This window comes from Dermacentor variabilis, chromosome 6, assembly GCF_050947875.1.
Source record: "Dermacentor variabilis isolate Ectoservices chromosome 6, ASM5094787v1, whole genome shotgun sequence".
Taxonomy (NCBI): domain Eukaryota; kingdom Metazoa; phylum Arthropoda; class Arachnida; order Ixodida; family Ixodidae; genus Dermacentor; species Dermacentor variabilis.
This window is the reverse complement of record NC_134573.1, coordinates 104,072,248-104,091,070: the sequence shown is the minus strand read 5'-3', so window position 1 is coordinate 104,091,070 and position 18,823 is coordinate 104,072,248. Positions and strand designations below refer to the sequence as shown.

The following is an 18,823-nucleotide window of genomic DNA, read 5'->3' as shown; positions in this document are numbered from 1 at the left end:
CACGTTATTCAAACTTGCAGTAACATTCCACTCGGAAGTGTTTCAACATGTGCGCGACACATTTAAGAAATTTTTACTTTCATTAATGCTTTTAATGTTCATGCATTATCTTGGTGTACATAATTGTGCACACGGAGCCTGAAAGGGTTAATTGCATCTGCAATCTTTTACGTAAATTTCAAAAAAATTTTATTGGCTGAGAGTGATTGGCTGGCTACCCTAACAGGTAACTCTGTTCATTCTGCATAACACAACAGATGTGATGACAATGAAATGTGCTTCCTTCTTCAGGTCTGAGTTCTTCAACGACTTGTACCATGCCTTCCTATTGGCATCAGATGCAACACGACGCTGCCAGTGTCTTCAAGCCATGGCGCTTGTCTATGGCCGGCACTACATGGACATAGGACCGTTCAATGACACCAAGCACATGCTCAGCAAACTGGACAAGGCAAGGTTTTCATTATACAACTGGACCTACCCGAATGTCTGTTATGGAGCATGTCTCTTCCCCTTGGAGTGACTATGGGCAACAGTAGATATTTGTTAAATAGCTGTTATGAGGCTGTTTCGCTGCATTTGGGACATAGGTTGTTGCTAAGGGCTATTGTGGTAACTCCCCACTAATTATCTTTATTGTGTATTCATGCAAAGAAAGTAAAGCAATTGAGAAAAGGAAGAGGCTTCAGGCAGGAAAACCAGTGGCCTTCACTTCCAAAAGTAGACACTCAAGCCAACGTTGTCATGGACACCTGAAGAGCGCAACCACTAAGAAAATTGAGGAAATTTGTAAGCATAAAACTGAGTGAGCCGGCAGAAGATCGGTAATTGAAGATCACGGGAGATGTACCTATGTTAGGCTGATGACTAAGATCAACATTTCCTGACAAAGCAGTGGTTCTGGTTCTGGTTCACAGCACCGAGGTGAAGGAAGTTAATGCTAGTTGGAACAAATGAAAGACTGGAAAATGGGTGCAAGTAAAAATTGCAGATCTCCAACAGAGATTATTGCATGCTGTTACCAATATTTTCTGTAACTGATACCATCTCCTGCCACCTGCTAAAGCTAAACTACAAGGTACAATTGATGCTCTTTCACTTTGTTTCAGTTCATTATTCTTTAAATGCAATGAGTGGGTAAGATACAATATACAGACAACGGTCCCAAAGTCAGAAACTGCAACGGGACCCTTGGAACCATTAAAAAAATTGAAAGAAAAAATGTTTCAATTTGAGCATGTTGAGTTATTTTGCTACTGTTTTTGAAGACCTCGCATTCTTTTAAGATGAATTCATAAAGTTTTGTCCTGAAAGAGCTAGAAGCACAAAAATGTGGCTCTGCTGCCATTAGCCTGGGTGTCAATGGCTGTGTTCCAATACTCGCTGCAGATTGTTGTATAGACAGCAAGATGAACAGCGGCCATCTTAAGTATCGTTCCAATTCAAATGGAGCCGGCAAACAACATAGCTTTGTGAAGATAACATGGAAGTCAAGAATGATGCAGGCTACTTTGTCCAAACAAGATGGCCACTGAGCAGCCTGCCTGGAAGCTCAGCAGGAAGTTCATCTGTGCTCAAGAAATCTATCGCCAGGCTTGCTTTTGCAATTAAATTAAGCCACATTGTGTTTTTTTGTAGGTTTACAAGCACAAAGTGTTACGATATAGCACTTATTTTTTTTTTTGTTAATGCATTCTAACACTTGGGATCACACAATTGGAACACACCCAATGTACGCCTTTATTGATGTTGCACTTAACTTGAGCAAGTACATGTGAGAGTTACTCAATAAATCAACATGACAAGGGAGCAAGACTGTGGAAGCTATTAGGGTTTTTATTGGTGGGCCAATTGCTGCATGGTCATGTGCTGTGACAGTCATGTGATGGCACTGACTCTATTGGTGCAAATTCTGTGGATTGACTTGTGGTACTCTGTTATCACAGTGCATGGACCGAATGGAGAGAGACCGTCTGCTCATTTTCCTCAGCAAACTGATTCTTCACAAGGTGAGTTGTTTGAGGACAGCAAAATTAAAAAAATTAGTTGACCTATAACACAAGGAGTAAAATTTAAAAAGAATGCAAAGCTACAATGCAAAACGAAGACATAAGACAAGAGAAGCGACGACAGCAGCACTGAAAATGCTTGGGGAAGCATTTTAACGCGACTGTAATTCACACTTTAGTTGTTCTCGTCAGTTGCACTGTCCGAAGAGGGTCCCTTATCAGACATTCTCCCACAGAAACTCTGCTTTAGTGCCGTAGTGTGTGTTTGAAGTCTTGCACTTTTTCAAAGTGCGAATGATTGAATGCTTGATTGAATGATTGAATGTTCGCCAAAGTGGCCACAATTCATTTTAAGAGTATGGCGGGAGATGTCTGCTAAGCCATACGGCAGGAGTTACTGCAGGCTCTCCTGACCTCATCCAATGCCTGTAGTAGGCAGTGGTGGGAGTGCTGCCAATCTAGTGTACACTCGTGGATGTTCGCAATCCGCCATTAGGAAACTCTGTACGTTATATTCGCGAGTTGTGCATAGTTTAGGTTGAAGTTCTGTCGGGCCTAGTAGTGTGTGCTCGGTCCATTTCGCGTTGTTCGTGTGTCCCGCATTTGTGCTTCGTACTACTGGTGTGCCCTTGGTGGGAGAGGTCTTTCTCAATATGGTGGCTATGTCATGGCACTCGGCAAACTGAAACTTACCCCCTTGCATGTTATTAGCTGCTTTGCTGTGCTGCGTTTATCTGTGTGTGCTCATAGCACAGCGGATTTGTAGCTCGGTCATTTTACTAGCTAGACAGTTTTAGGCCTAAAATAAAAATTCATGAATGGTCATTCTGCATACCACGTGACTGTATTGCCTTAATCTTTTTGAGCCTTTGTGCAGCTTGCTTTCCAGCTGGGTGTGCATGGTATTTTCTTTCTCGAGCATGCAGGTTGACTCAGCTGCATGATGGTTGTAATTTGTTCGAGAGTTGGGGCTGGGGTACGTGGATTGTCTTAGTTGAATATATTTGCAGTGATGTGCACTATTATTCTGGAACTATTTTTTACCTGCAGGAATAGTGTACAACCAATAACCATTCAAAATAATCATTGTTCACTGCTACAAAACCTGCTCTGAAATACACTTGGCCGTTCCCACCACTGAGTAGTGCTTGACATCGTCCTTGAAGGGTTTGTCTATATAAACGTCAATCAGTTGCAACTGGGATGTCATGCTTGCAGAGATGAGGAGTTTGGTGCCGGATTCACACAGCATTCGCTGTGTGAAACCGGAACTGCAGATTTGGGCTGAAGATTGTTTGGTTCCACATACAGCACAAGGTGTCAATGTGATATGTTAAAAATCTGGGAACAAGAAAACCTTGTATTACATGTGGATTTTTATGGTACTTCTTGAAAGGTTCATCCTGATTTGAGGCTCCATCTTCGTTCACCTCTATGCCTTTTCAGTCTTAATGCTGTTAGATGCAGGAATGACCTTGGGACCATGCCACAAAGGCAAGAAAGTAAGGTGCACACATGGCTTGAAAAGCCTTTAGTACATGACAGCACTGAATCTGTGAAAAAAAATTCACAGACGATTACAATACTTTTCAATACGAAATTTGAGTGCAGCTCTATACATGTTTTCATTTCGCGATATATTGGCTGGCGTGGACAATCCGTCCCGTGCGACACGTAAACGGAGCGAAGGGCCGCATAACTGCTTTGCTAATCGGGAGATAACGAGAGGCAGCTCGTGGGTGACGTGCGGGCGCGATTCACAGCAGCCGTCGCAGACCGACCTCCACCCACGCACTGCTTTGTTTCTATACTATATGGTATTGGTGGCGTCAACGGTGAACAGATGTGCGCTACTCTGTCACAGTCTCGTAGCTATCGTTGCCGCAGAGCCAGTCTTGCATGGCAGTATGCTTCTCACGTTTTCGCTATGCCCCCCTCCTCCGCTTTCCTCCACGCACTCTCTTCGCTGTCACCGTCTTTCATTGTCCGCTGCTTCCCGTGTTCACTTGGCTGCACCGAGGGATGCTGCCGCACACCGCAGGAATGGGCATCTAAGAGGTGCGCTTAAAAGAAAAAAACATCTTGTGGTTTCACCTTGCATTTAAAAAACTCTGTAGCAATTGATAGTGGATCTTCAGGTTCAGTGCCATGTATTTTTGGACTATAGTGCCATATATTCTTAAAAAGCATTTTTTTTTTTTAATTTGGGTACGAACTTTGTGTGTGTGGCCCACATATGAGCAAAAAGTAAGCATATGTGCAGCTGCTTCGAGAAATGGCCATGCTTGCTACTGTAAGCAGCGACTTTCGGAAAACTGTGTGTTAGCTTTTTTTTACCTGCCAGTACAAGCAGCTATAGTGGGGGAAGTTTAACGTGCTAGTGAGACCCTGAGACGATCTGTTGTGCTTATTGATCTCTAATGCTGACTTTGACATTTCAGCGCAATGTCAAGGAACTCTTGGATGCTGGTGGCCTGACTACCCTGGTGGAGCTGGTGACTTTGGCCCATCGACATGTTAGCCGTGCACTCGTCCCAACACAGGTATATGTGCTCATTTTCTGCTTTTTTTTTTTTGCATTTTGGCAGCTTCAGAGTCAATCTTACGAAAATTATGTGCCTCACTCAGGTCACATCATGACTGTTTAGGCTTATATCTTTTCCTTGTGAGCCTCGCTTGCCACTTACGATTTGCGTTCATTATGGTCACATGTTTTTGTTATGAGCCTTCAGGGTCAGTTATAAGCATAGCCAAATAATTGGTACCTAATCAGCCTTGCTGGCTAAAGGCTGGTGAAAATCGTTATGCCACAACAGTAAGACCTGGTTAATTCAGATTTCACGAGACCGAGAAGAATGTCCGAATTAAGCGAATGTCGAATTATCGAGGGCATCAAGAAAACGATAAATAAGTGCTTACTACGTCAGCATGCTTTTATTTACTGAATGAATGAGCCAATCCCGTTTCTGTTTTGCACAAAAGCAGCGTGAAAGCTGCAATTCTCATCATCTCATGGGTGATTAGCACTCACAGCAGCCTAGGCCTTGCAACTTCCTTCACACCACGGCTGCAGCCAGTGTTTAATTCTGAGACACGCTTTTCACTACCGCATGCACATCCCTATTATTTTTTTCCAAGTGAACTGGTCGCCATCCATCGCATTGTAGCCGGTGTTCATCTTTGAAAGCTTGTCAAAATGTAACGACTGTTTGCCGCAACCGCTGTGAACAAAACTGCGGCCGCTGTCGACGCAATCATAGACGGCGACCTTGCAGTTCTGAAGGCACGCGGTCGCGCCTTTACAGAGTCAAAACGAAACTGCTGTTCGCTGCAACAACTGCCGACAAAACCGTGGCCGTTATCGATGTGATCATGTATGGCAGCTATGCAGTCATAAAGGAATGTGGCCAATGCGGTGCTATGTGCGGTGTTAAACACAAGAATAGAGGCACAAATAGACTCAAAGCGTTTTAGCCTTACTGTCATTTGCATACGGTTTCCACTGATGACTATGGCGATGAGGACTGTGCTGCTTTGTTTTGGTGGACGTTGACACCATTTTTGCTCTTTTGCATCATGCATTTGCAGCGCTCAGAGTTGTCCCGATTAACCGATGTACGGCCAAATACATCCATATTGACAAGTTTCATTGCATTAAATAATACATACATCTCCCGGGGCCAAAGGACGAGTCTGAATTATCTGCTTTTCTGAATTAACAAGGGTCAAATTAACGAGGGTCGAATTAATGAGGTGTTACTGTACCAGAGTGATCACTAGTTTATCACACCAATCACTGTCATAAGTGGCGAGCATCTGGTGGCTGGTAAACGAGCAAACATATTGATGCAAGAGAAGTTTTGAAGTTTGGTGAATGAGTGTGTTAGTACTTAATGTTTCTGCTTGTCTTTTGCTCTTTAGTAATGCTAGGTTTAGTCAACTATCGGTGCTTTGATGGTTAAAGAGCCCTTCAGCAGGCCCCGTCAGAAATGTCTCTTACACGCTGGAAGTTGTAAAGCACTGTGCAGGGAGCATCCTGCCTCAAGAAGTTTTTAAACATGTTTAGAAATGGCCAAGGTACCGTATTTACACGATTGTAAGTCGACCACTTTTTCTAAATTTATATATCTGAAGTGGTGGGGTCGACTTACAATCAAAATCAAAACATGGCACTGCCAAAAAAGCGAGACCAACGGGAGCTACAACGTAGTTCCAATTTTATGTTTGCTCTATGGCCCTACCCGTAGCTTTTCGCTATCCTGCGTGTTTGTTCGCTTTTCGGAAGGGTTTTTCAACATTTTTGAGAGTTTTACAGTGCACACAACACTCATGGGGGGGGGGGGTGTCGACAGTTGATTGAAGCGCCGCTGTTCCATTCGCAGCGGCACCCTCAGAACGGCGGCGCTTGTGGGGAGTATTGGTAGTTAATAGAAGAGCAGACACCGCTTGCAGGTTTCTCTTCCCTTGTTGTGCTTAGCTTTCTCTATAGTTTGACGAAAGGCATTGGGTTGACGCGTTCCACTTGACTGCCGGCTACGTGCTACTTCTATGCTTCCTCAGTCGTCATGAGTGCTCCAGGCCCACTAATCATTCGGCACTCGTTCACAGTAGTGTTCAAGAGGGCTGCCATCCTTTACTCCGAAGAAACAACTCACTGCGCAGCAGGCCGCAAGTTCGATGTTTCTGAATGGGTGGTGCGAGAGTGGCGACTGCAGCGAAGCGAAATTTTCACCTGTGACGGCAAGTGAGGAATTTCCCAAGTGCCGAAGTCTGGACACTTTCCGGAACTGTAGGCTAAGCTTGCGTCATACATCGCTGAAATGCGTGATCGGTCCCTGTCACTGAAATGCGACATGATCATGAAACAAACCCGGATCTTCACCTTTTAAGGACCTGCTCCGCCGTGAGTACAACGAGTGGCTGGCAGCAGAAGACCGCGAAATTACGCCAACCGGACCTGTCAAAAAAAGAGCCTCCCTGACGGCTGCGTGTGGTTGGGTGCATTCAGCGTGGGCTGCTGTTCCACAAGATGTCGTGATGCAGTCGTTTGCCAAATGTCAAATTTCACTGGACGACGACGCGCTGTGAGACCATAGCAACGATGAAGATGGCAGCACTAGTGAAGATGAGTAGTCCAGTGACCATGTCACCTACTAATGAATTTTTGTTATCGAATGGGCCCTCGATTATGCTCTCCTTTCTATCTTTCTTTTCCTGTCACGCAATATGGAGGGGTTGACTTACATTCGAGTCAACTTACAATCGTGTAAATACGGTAGAAGCAAGTGAAATGTTACGAGGCAATGGTGTGAGGAGGCAAGCTACCGTCCCAGCAGCAGAAGCTCTCTCTCCTATTGAGAGCCTAGAAACTACATTCCCCCCCTGCTTTATCCAGTACCAAAACCATGGCCCACGTCGTAATGCTGGCCCCCTTTTTAATTCAAAGCATCCTTTGGCTCCTCCCGGGCACTTTGCAGTAGGTAGGTAGGTTCCTTTCGCGGCCTTAATTCATAAAAATAAAAACCAAAGTGCCTGATTGTGGGATAGAACCTCTGACACCGAGCACAGCAGCCCAATGCTCTAACCGTTCGGCCATGATTGCATGCATGCTTCTCTCATGCCAATGCCAGCTAGTTCTTTGAAACAACGGGCACATGCATCACATCAAATCGCACGAGCTAGAGCATGTATGTGCGTGCTAGTTTCCATTTGGCCAGAGACTTGCCACTTTTTCCCTTACTTCACGAGCAGGAGCTTGTCAATTTTTCCCATTCTTGCCTCATGGTAGCTGGTGCTTTGAAATGGGGCGTTGTACTGCACTGCCTTCAGGATTGGCCTACATTCCCAAGTTTCGTCATAGCAAAATGCTACGAAGATGCTTGTCAATTTTTCCCATTCTTGCCTCATGGTAGCTGGTGCTTTGAAATGGGGCATTGTACTGCACTGCCTTCAGGATTGGCCTACATTCCCAAGTTTCGTCATAGCAAAATGCTACGAAGATGCTGCATGACATTGTACCACCTTTTGGATTAGCCGAGGTTGTAACGAAACAGTTTGTAGTTTTTCTTTCTGGAGTAAACGAACAAACAAACAAACAAGGAATTGTAATGCTGTCACCATCATAGTATCACTGCTGTCTTGCTTCTGTTGTCACACACAGGCTCGCATCAAACACAACTGCTCGCTTTGCACAAGCAGGTTATTCCATCTATTTCAAACTCTGAAAGGTGCTGAATAGTTGCCTACCTGCAGAATGCTTTGCATAACATAGATTCCCACAGTGCATGGGATCTGCATAATTTTTTTTCTTTCTTGTCTTGCCCGCCGTGGTTGCTCAGTGGCTATGGTGTTGGGCTGCTGAGCACGAGGTCGCGGGATCGAATCCCGGCCACGGCGGCCGCATTTCGATGGGGGCGAAATGCGAAAACACCCGTGTGCTTAGATTTAGGTGCACGTTAAAGAACCCCAGGTGGTCAAAATTTCCGGAGTCCTCCACTACGGCGTGCCTCATAATCAGAAAGTGGTTTTGGCACGTAAAACCCCAAATATTATTATTATTCTTTCTTGTCTTGCTGTGTGTTGCATTTTTGGTGAGGGTCTTGCGTGCTCTGCGATTTACGCTAATTCTGTTGTCTGTCCGTGAGCTGCAGGCATTACATATGACGCCATCTGTGATGTCTCTACTTGCAAGGGCTTTTTTGAAGGGAGTAGTGTGGTCTTTCATTTGAACAATCTGCAATTTTCACAGTGTACATGGGTGTAATACCTTTGCAGACGATCGTAACCACGTTATCTATGCACTGTGCTTGTCTGTTTGTAGTGGCCAAACATGGTGAAGGAAAGGGTCCTTCTCTGGTTTTGGGCACTCCGATATAGATGAGCAGTGTGCGTATAGCATGCAGTGACAATTGTGTCCACGAAGTATTGTAGATGGCAATGCTTTCAGTAGTTATCCCCAAATTGTATGACAAGTTTACTTTGTTCTCCACTGACAATGGACACATAACAGTAACATTCATACCTGGCCTTGTGCAGATGAATGTGATAGAAGCATCACCTGAGATGGCACTTTGCCTGGAGAAGGAGTGGCACGTTGGCGGTGAGGACAAGGACCGGCAAGGGCCCTATGGCTACGATCAGGTGGGCTGTCTTTTGTGGTTGCGTTTCTGGAGTGCTTTAGCCTGTTGTAGATGTATCAGCGTGGATGTGTATTGGAAGACAAAAGGCGGCAACACCAGTGTTGCTGGCAGACGTCTTGAGACTCCATGTTCTATCAAAGCATGCATACTCAGTTGGCATTCTGGTACTCATCATCTTTTCTACTACACCTGGACCATGCCAAATAATTTTTTACGCTGCCTTTAGGGCTAGCGTTATTGGATGAAGCTGATTCAACTAACTGGAAAGAATTAGCGTATTAGGTGCGTCGACCTTGTGAGAATCTTCTACCAATGTACTCAGATGCTTATGTCGACTTTCACGTGACTGTGAATAAACAACATATTTAGACTGGTCAATTTTATAAGCATTCTGTAGATTTTGAAAAGTGTATATATATATATATATATATATATATATATATATATATATATATATATATATATATATATATATATATATACACACACACACACACACACACACACACACACACAGTTAAACCTGGATATAACGAAGTTGACAAAAGCTCGCAATTTTTCGTTACATGCAGGTTTCGCGTGAAGGCTCGTACGAATGATGCAGAAACGAAACCAAATAGCTCAGTATATCCGTGAAGGTGAACTCACCCTTCAAGCATTTATTTTACACCAAAAAACTGCGTAATTTCCGCTTGCTTTTTCGGCACGAGTGAAGGCACAACACGCCGCTCCGAAGAAGCTAAATCGTGTAGAGCTCCTTCATCGTCGAGCGAGCCGACGAAACGGCGCATAACGTCCATTGCGTTCATCGCCTCCTTTGCAGTAGGCACGTCACACGGATCTGCCTCACAGGGACCATCATCACCGCCATCGGGATTTTGCACGCTTTCAGCTACTGCTGCATCAGACATTTCTTCTGTAGCCATGGCGGCGTTGTCGGCAAACAAAAAGTCAGTCAGTTCAACGTCGTCGGGTACACCACCGTTAGTACATAGCTCGTTCCACGCTTCGGCCACATCGGACGGAGTAGAAAGGTCCTCCTCCTCCTCCTCGTCGGCACCAGCCCGTGCGTTTTTGGCTATTCCGGCCTTTAAAAAGCAATTCGCGATAACTTCTGCCCTGACCTCTTGCCAGGAGGCAGCAAGCATCTCGACTGCTTGATAAATGTCGATCTTAATCTCCTGTTCCAGACGGATGTCGAGAAGTATCTTCAGGATTAGTCGGCGCCGGTAACAGCATTTAAAACTGTTAATGACCCCTTTGTCCAGGGGTTGTATTAGGGATGTGCAGTTGGCCGGGAAGTAATGCAGTTCGATGTTCGACAGCTGCAGGCCCTCGACGTGGTGCGCTGAGCAATTGTCCAGCAGTAGGCAAACTTGACGGCCTTGCCGCTTGACGTCCTGGTTAAATTCCTTTAACCAGTCAGAAAATATTGGCCGAGGCATCCACGCTTTGGAATTCGCCACATACTTCACGGGCATACGCTTCGTTCCCTCAAAACACCTGGGACTGGCACTTTTGCCGACAACTAGCGGGATTCGCTTGTCTGTGCCGTCGAGGTTGGCACACAGCAGAATCATTATGCGGAGCTTGCTCTGCTTTCCGCCGCAGCAGTCATCGCCTTTTAACGCTAGCGTGCGGCCCGGAAGCATTTGATAAAATAGAGCTGTCTCGTCGGCATTGTAGACATCAGCCGCCTCGAAGCGACTCAGGATTCCAGGCAGCTTGTCAGCCACCCACGAAGCAGCAGCATCGCTGTCTGCGGAGGCAGATTCGCCGCTGATTACTCTTCCGACGACACCGTGCCGGCTCTTAAATCCCTGCAGCCACCCGTTGCTTGCCTTGAAATCATCATGGCCCAAGATACACACAAAATCCTTTGCCTTCTGTTCTAAGATCGCGCCACTTATGGGTACATTTCTGGCTCGCGTGTCCAAAAACCATGTGAACACTGCCTTGTCCACATCAGTGTATGTGGACAGCTTCAGTCTTTTTTTTCTTTGAGCTTGTTCCCGACTCCACTGCGTTTCTGATGCTGTGTTCCACACTCAAAATCGTTGATAGTGTGCTCGCTGGAATGCTGAAACGGGTGGCAACGCCCTTCTTCTTCTCGCCCGCGGAGACTGCATTTAAAATTGCGAGTTTGTCTTCAAAAGACAGAACTTTTCGTTTTCTTGCAGTAGAACCCATCACGACCAACCGACGACGCAGTTAGAAGCGGAGACGCACGACTACACGCCGACAGGCAGGCCTAGCACCTCCAAAACAAGTCGGACAAACCAGTACAAGAGCACAGTTGACACGCACACGTGCAGAACGCAGGACAACATATGGGACAACACTCAAAATGGCGAATGCAACGCATCCATGGAGAAAGAAAAAAAAGTGACGCATGTCGTTCGTCATCGTCCCTCCCCATCTCCCTTCCCGTGCCCTGACAATGAAAGAACCGGCTATCAGCGTTGCTTTTCTAGTGAATTCTTACACATAAGTGTGTCTAAGCCGTTGAAACAAATGAAAATCACAAAATAAGAATGCTTGTCCTCAAATCCATACGAAACAAAATAATTCTGCAAGAGAAATCAGCTGCCGATACCAATGCCACCTGGTGCCACGCTAGACAAGCAAAGCCTGAAAAGACTGCTACGTTAGGCATGGAGCGGCGCTAGTTGCCGCCGTCATCATCATCATCGCTAACTTTGCTTGGTCGCGGCAATCCCTGGCGTTCGCGTAGCTGTTGGCTCCTTACAGCATTAATATTCAATAATCTAGAGCATTTCTTCGACCGAATTTTCTTTAAAAGTGCAAAAAGTAATGACTGATCAGCTTTGGGAGTTCGGTACATCAAGGCTAACCGCCGCAACGCGTTCGTTACATCAAGGTCGAAAATACATGGGCTTCAATGGGGGCAGCGTTGGGGAATTCAAAAACTTCGTTAAATCCAGGCATTCGTTACATATAGGTTCGTTACATCCAGGTTTAACTGTATATATATATTAATCGCGCCTGCCTCACTCTACCTTCCAAGGTCTGAAGGCCAGTGGCAACCAAAAGGTTAGTAGGGGAGTCTGTACATTTATATTTGCTGTGGATAAACCTGACAGCCTTACATTGAACAGTCTCTAGTTTTTTAATGATAGTCTTAGAATGTGGAAACTGTACTGTATTAGCAGTAGTCTAAAGCAGGTCTCACAAAGGTTGTGTAGGCTAGGAGTTTGGGGGACAGAGGTCCTAAGTATCGTTTAAGGTAGAACAGTTTGCGCAGTGCAGAGGTAGTGTTGCTTGTGATGCAGCCATTGCAGTAATATTATCTGTCATTATAATTTATACAGAGAAGGCATACTCTAGAGCAGATGTCCATAGCCTGTGCCCAAATAGAAAAGAACCTCATTCATACGATCCCATTGCGTATGATTTCCTAGCACCAGCGTTTGCGATCTAGAACACAAGAAATGACCCTATACAATTACACTTCTTTTTCACTGGTTGATATGTTCCCGGAAACCAATGTTTTGGCACCAATGTTCAGTACATCGCCAAATTGCAACGATATATGTTTTTCGGCCGGTTACCAAGGCTCCTCTACTAATAAGAGTACCTTTTTTTGCTATTGTAGAAGCGTGATTTTCTAATACAGCTCAACTTATTTTTCTTTTTAGCATCTCTTTAAAAGGAGAGTTGAATCTTTGGCATTTTTTTCTTAACCTTTATTCTTTAACCTTTATTCTTCAAGTTATGGGGCTGAAAACTTGTAGATATATGTACCTTTATATGGTTAATTCAAATATGAAGTAATTTAGTTGTAATTTTATGCAAGTTTCACTTACTCCAGAAATGGATCTCATATTCCAAATAATTAAGCACATAAAATGATATATACGATCAAACCTCGCTATAATTAAACCAGATATAACGAAATAAAGCATATAACAGAGTATGTGAATTTCTACTTGAAACCCCCATATAGATTCATATTTATTTATTTATTCAACATACCTTACAGGCCCGAAGAATAGGCATTGGGTAAGGGAAGCTTCAAAAATTTTACATAGTATAAAGAGCATACAATTATACAGAACACAAAGTGCTCCGTTAATAATAATACAATGACGAGTCAAGTTTACACAAACTCTAAAATTCTCAGATCAAAAAAAAAAAAAAAAGGCATACAAGAAGCAACGCAGACAAGAACCTTTTTTTTAAAGTGAGAAATGAATGTTTATGTCGTGACGGAATTTTTCTTTGTTAGCTTTAGCTACCAGGATATCGGGAAGGTCCTTCCACAAGCGGATGACATTTGGAAGTGCAGATGAGTTAAAAGCGTCTGTTTTACCATAGATTCGCGTGAAAGAAAGATGATTATGCAATCTTCGTGAGGTGAATGGAGAAACTTGCAGAGCTATTGGTGATGGCCTTGGTCCGTGAACGTACTTGTGAAACAGCACTAAAAGTGCTACATCACGACAAATGTTCAAAGAAGGAATTGATAAATTGTTTTTAATTTGCGTTATACTTTCGTTGCAGTTGTAATTTTGTGAGATGAATCGAGCGGCTCTATTCTGAGCTGATTCTAGCATAGTGGTTAAATAAATGTAATGAGGGGACCATATTGAAGAAGCGAATTCAAGTTTAGGGCAAACAAATGTAAGATAAGCCAATTTGCGGACATTTGTCAGTGTCTTATGGAGGTTCTGGCGTAAATATCTTAAGGATTGTGAGGGGCATTTCTGCAGGTGTTGTTGACATGTGTAGTCCAAGAAAGGTTTGATGTCATGGTTACGTCTTGGTATTTGAATAAAGTAACTACAGACACAGGATTGTTATTAATATAGCATGAAAAGTTGGAAAGGAAATGTTTGGGAGTGAAAGACATTACATTTATCTGGATTAAGCGACATTAGCCTGGTGCTACACCAACTGCTATAAGGTCAAGATCATGTTGAATTTTTACATGGTCATCAGTACTAGCGATTTCTCGGTAAATTATACAATCATCAGCAAAAATCCGCACGTGAGAAGATATGTTATTCGGTAAGTCGTTAATATTTATCAGGAAAAGTAGTGGACCGAAGACACTGCTGTGTAGCATACCAGAGGAAACTGAAAAGAGCGGGGAGGAAAAGTTGTTCACCACGCTGAACTGCTCCCGATTGGTAAAAAAGTTTGGAATCCAAGATAGCGTTAGTGAAACTAAGGACAAAGAAGACAGTTTAGAAATTAGTCAGCAGTGAGCTATGCGATCAAAGGCGAATATTAGTAAATGGTATTGATAGTGATGGGTATGATCTGAGGTTCTGGTGACTGCTGGCAGTCGTGGATTCGAGTGCTATGCTTCAGCTATCTGCTCAGCTGCACTACTGTGCTAGTGATGCCATCGTACACGTAGGTTGTGTCATCTATGCGCATTCTGTCGACGCTGAGCTTGAAATGCTTTTTTTCACCTTCGCAAATTTGGTCAGTTTTCTTCTTGCTTCTCGTGTAGCCGGGGAGAAGTCTTCTCGTATCAAAAACCCAGAGCCTTTAAGCTGTCGCACAGCTGACAAGATGCATTCTTTATCCTTATAAAAGGGTCAACTTCACTATGATGGGTCTCTTTTTGTTATCGGTGTGCTTGCCTAATCTATGCACCCTTTTGAAGTGTGTGCCTGATAGGCTTATGTAAAGTTTTTCAGCAGAGAAATCAACAATTTTCTCCTCAGACGCAGCCCAGTCCTCTTTTTTGTCGTCCGCTATGCTAAAGAAGAGCAGGTTTGAGTGTTGCATTCTATTCTCAGTGTCATCGCACCGTGAAGAAATTGTGGCCAATCGATCAGATACACTGCGAAGGATATCAGCACCTGCTGTTGTAACAGCCGAGCTTCCGGATGTGGGAGTATCAACCAGCGTGGCGATCTTGGTGTTCAGCAGCTTGATTTCACCTTCAGCGGCCTCATGTCTTTGTTCTGAAATTTTTTTAGTTCGGCTAGTAGTGTTATGTGCTCGTTTTCTAGCTTTTGAAACTTGTTTATAACTGCCGTATTACTGGCTTTGACACTAGTTAGTTGAGAAAGCAAGTGTGAGTGCGCTTCTTCTAATTTCTTAATAGCCTCTAGTGCAGCAGCAAAAGCTTCTTCTTGAACCTTAGTCATTGGTCCAGGATTTGTTTCAATGTCTCCCGACAGCATCAGTGTTATTGCAGACAAGGCATAGCACATTTCACACGCAAGAGCCGAAAACTGTTTCAACACCTCATTCAGGTCTCATGGGCACGACACCACCAACAAGCAATAATTACTGGATTTAACGCAAGCAGCACATTTCAGGTAACTAACCCAAAAAGGCAACGGACATAAGCCTGCCATTCTGGAAGTGGTATCGTGCCCAAGTGAAGGGGCTGCTAGCTGACGATTATGAAGGCAAGCCGGTTGCGTCCACCGTAGTCGTGCTGGATCCATGTTGCCAGATGAGCTGGCTGGCTGTATCCAAGCTTAGCGCCTGGTGCAACCATGGCAGCCGTGCTGGAAGCGAATCCTGTGCAGCAACATGGCACCAACTGAGCAGTCCGGAATACGCGACCCAGGTGAACGTGACCTGAAAAGGCAACGGACTTAAGCCTGCCATTCTGGAAGTGGTGTCGTACCCCCATGTAACAATCAATATTGTCAATGAAGTAATGTATATAACAAACTAATCTTGGCTCCCCGTTCAACTTAGTTACCGTATTTACTCGCATAATGATCGCACTTTTCTCTAAAAAAAATTGACGCAAATTCAGGGGTGCGATCATTACGTGGGTTAAATTTCCCACAAGAAGAAACGCTTTCTTTTTTCATCACGCATTTGCTGCAAGATGACAAGCAGGTGACTGCCGCTGTCAGTGCGGGACACCAAAACAAAAATGTCGACCGGCAGAGCAAGCTGAACGCGCCAAACGCAGTTATTTTTCTTCTCGGGAGTACATTACGCACATTGAAACAGTTTCTTCTATATTAGTAATGAATAATATCGTTAATATCGGCAAGTTTGCTACAATAACGTAGCCATGTCCACTTTGAGGGGACAGGAACAGAGATGGGCGGGCATGCTGCGTAAACTGCGGCATTTGTCTTCACTGCTATCCTAATACAGCACATTTCTGCTGAGGGTGGGCGAATATCTTAGCTGCATTACAAGCTGCGGCGTATGAATGGGGTACACTTCTAACATATCAGTGCAAACATGGCCACTATCGTTGCCGCTCGCGATTTGTTGCTTACCCACAAGTGCAGACGAGAAGAATCAAAAGGCACCCTTTATGTTATTGTTGACCAAAACCATTAAGAAGCCTACAAATAATAAAGCTGAGGCAAATTTGGTTGTAGCTTTCTTTTTTTTCATGGAAGTGCGGAAAGTAATGAAAGTAATGAAATGGGGCATCTGCTTAAAAATGTTGGGTGCGTGCAGACCACTTGGTATGTTTTCAAGAGTTCTTCGCATAGCATTCGACAGATGGTAAGCGCGATCATCATTAGCTAGACTTGGCACACGACATATTGCTGCGACAAGTTCAGGGTGCGATCATTACACGGGAAAGAAAAAAAATAGAATTTTGATGACAAAATTCAGGGGTGCGATCATTACGCGAGTGTGATCATTACGCGAGTAAATATGGTATAACAAGGTTTCACAGTATCTACAAGTTTTCAGTACTATAACTTGAGTAAAAAAAATTGTTTTAATGTTTGGTTTAAGGACCAGCTCTTCCCTTAAAGCTTGAAATTGTAGACATCTGTTTTATCCTTTGTGCTTGTGTGTGCCAGATGTTGATCTGGGATGTGTTGCTGTCCCTGTTCTCCCCTTTGGGTGTGCAGTTGCAGGAGATGTGGGCGGAGGGCAAGCTGTCTGCGCGGACAATGTGCTGGGCACAGGGCATGGCTGGCTGGCAGCCCCTGGTGCGGGTAGCACAGCTCCGGTGGGGCCTGCTTGCCACAGGGCAGGCCCTGCTCAACGACGGCGAGCTTGCGGCAACCGTGCTCTCGGTCCTCTCGGCCATCTGCTCCTTTTACCCGTCACGCGACTCGGACGGTGCCGTGGTGCGCCCCATCCCCCGTGCCAAGCGGCTCCTTTCTGAGCGCTCCAACCTGGTCCACATTGTGCAGGTGAGGTGGAAGCAAGCATGTGGAGCGTGTGCTTGTGTGTATGCATGAATGCATGACTACAAGTACTTACTACTACAAATGCATATGGGGTGAGAGCTCTACAAAAAACTTAATTTTTGGGAAACTTGTGCATACTGCCAAGAAGTCATATTTATATTCATGTGAAAAAGAAAATGTAGTGAATAAAACAAGGAAGGGACAAACGCCTTTTCCACTGCACCTTGTGTCCATTATGTCTGGTTTACTGTGCTGTTTTTTCTGTTCAAGCCATGAACCAACCAGCACTAATGGGAAACCGACCTACAAATATGAACTTCTGCAGTTCATATTTGTAGTTTGCACTGTATGTATAGTAGTAAAGTGGAATCTCGATGATACGAATCTCACGGGGTCGCGTAAAATATTCGTATTAGCTGAAATTCGTATCATCCAAACAATTAAATCTAGCTAAATTAAAGAGTGAGAGGTGAACTCACTCAGGCACGCATACGTAAAAAGCATTTATTTCTTGAAAAAAAAAGGTCTAATGTCCTTCTGCTTTTTTCTTTGTCAGGCCACTTCTTCAAACTTCGCGCCCAGTCGCGGCCTTCGCGCTGTCCGCACCTCCGCACCAAAAGAGAGGGAGAAATCGCGTAACTGCGCGCTGTTCTCTTTCACTGCCATCGGTGGGGCTCATGCTCGCGGTCGCGTCCGTCCGTGCGCTGGAATCGTGCCAACTGTGGCCTCTCCTCCACGCAGTGGTGCAACCTCCTCCCCTCCTTAGCCACCGGCGCGCCGGTCGGGGACGCAGCTGCGCATAGCAACCGTGACGTCACACATTAGCGGTAGAACGAGCGCGCGGGCATCGGCGGTGGCAGCTGCACCGCCGCTCCTTCGTCAGACGTCTCGTTGCAGTCGAGTGAGTGAGACCCATGGCTCCGAAGCGGCCCAGTAATTGCGCGCCAAGCGGTTCGGGGAAGCGGCAGCGGACGCCGGATTCCCCCAACATCAAACGCCAGAAGAACAAGGAGCGAATGCGCATGCGACGAATGAACATGTCACAAGATGCGAAAGCAAGGGAGGCAGAATGGAAACGCCAAGAGTGACTGATTAGATCGCCGGGTACCAAAGGCAGGGAAGCAGAACGAAAGCAGCCAGCCATTTCACCGAACAGCAAAGCCAGAGAAGCGGAGCGCAGACGGCAGTAGCGTCTGGCTTTCGCCAAGCACACTATAAAATTTCCAGTGTCTTCGGTTATTTTCATATCAACCGACGCGGGCCGAAAATTGATTCGTTACAATCGTTCTCTAGCACGTTGCAAAGTAATGGGGCTCGGCCAGGACCACGGAAAAATTCGTATCATCCAGAAATTCGTATTAGCCGTGATCGTATCATCGAGATTCCATTGTATAAACAATGGCATATGTGTTTGCAAGCCACAGACCCAAACTGCATAAAAACTCAGTTCCTTGGCAGAACCCCCTTCTGTAATCTTCTTTGGTTGATTGTGCAGCCTTTGTCAAAAGTTGTTGGGCCATAACTTGCACAAACACATTGCTTTTACATTTTTTTGAAGCAG

General features: G+C 44.9%; 1 protein-coding gene across 1 annotated transcript in view; it reads left to right on the top strand.

Annotated features, from left to right (window-relative positions):
* Positions 1-18,823, top strand: part of Rme-8 (receptor mediated endocytosis 8) — a 187,602-nt gene that overhangs the window by 91,874 nt on the left and 76,905 nt on the right. The window contains exons 19-23 of the mRNA XM_075695386.1: positions 292-451; positions 1,947-2,009; positions 4,451-4,552; positions 9,045-9,149; positions 16,978-17,265. Coding sequence (XP_075551501.1) covers positions 292-451; positions 1,947-2,009; positions 4,451-4,552; positions 9,045-9,149; positions 16,978-17,265 — 718 coding nt within the window. The remainder of the gene's footprint in view (positions 1-291; positions 452-1,946; positions 2,010-4,450; positions 4,553-9,044; positions 9,150-16,977; positions 17,266-18,823) is intronic.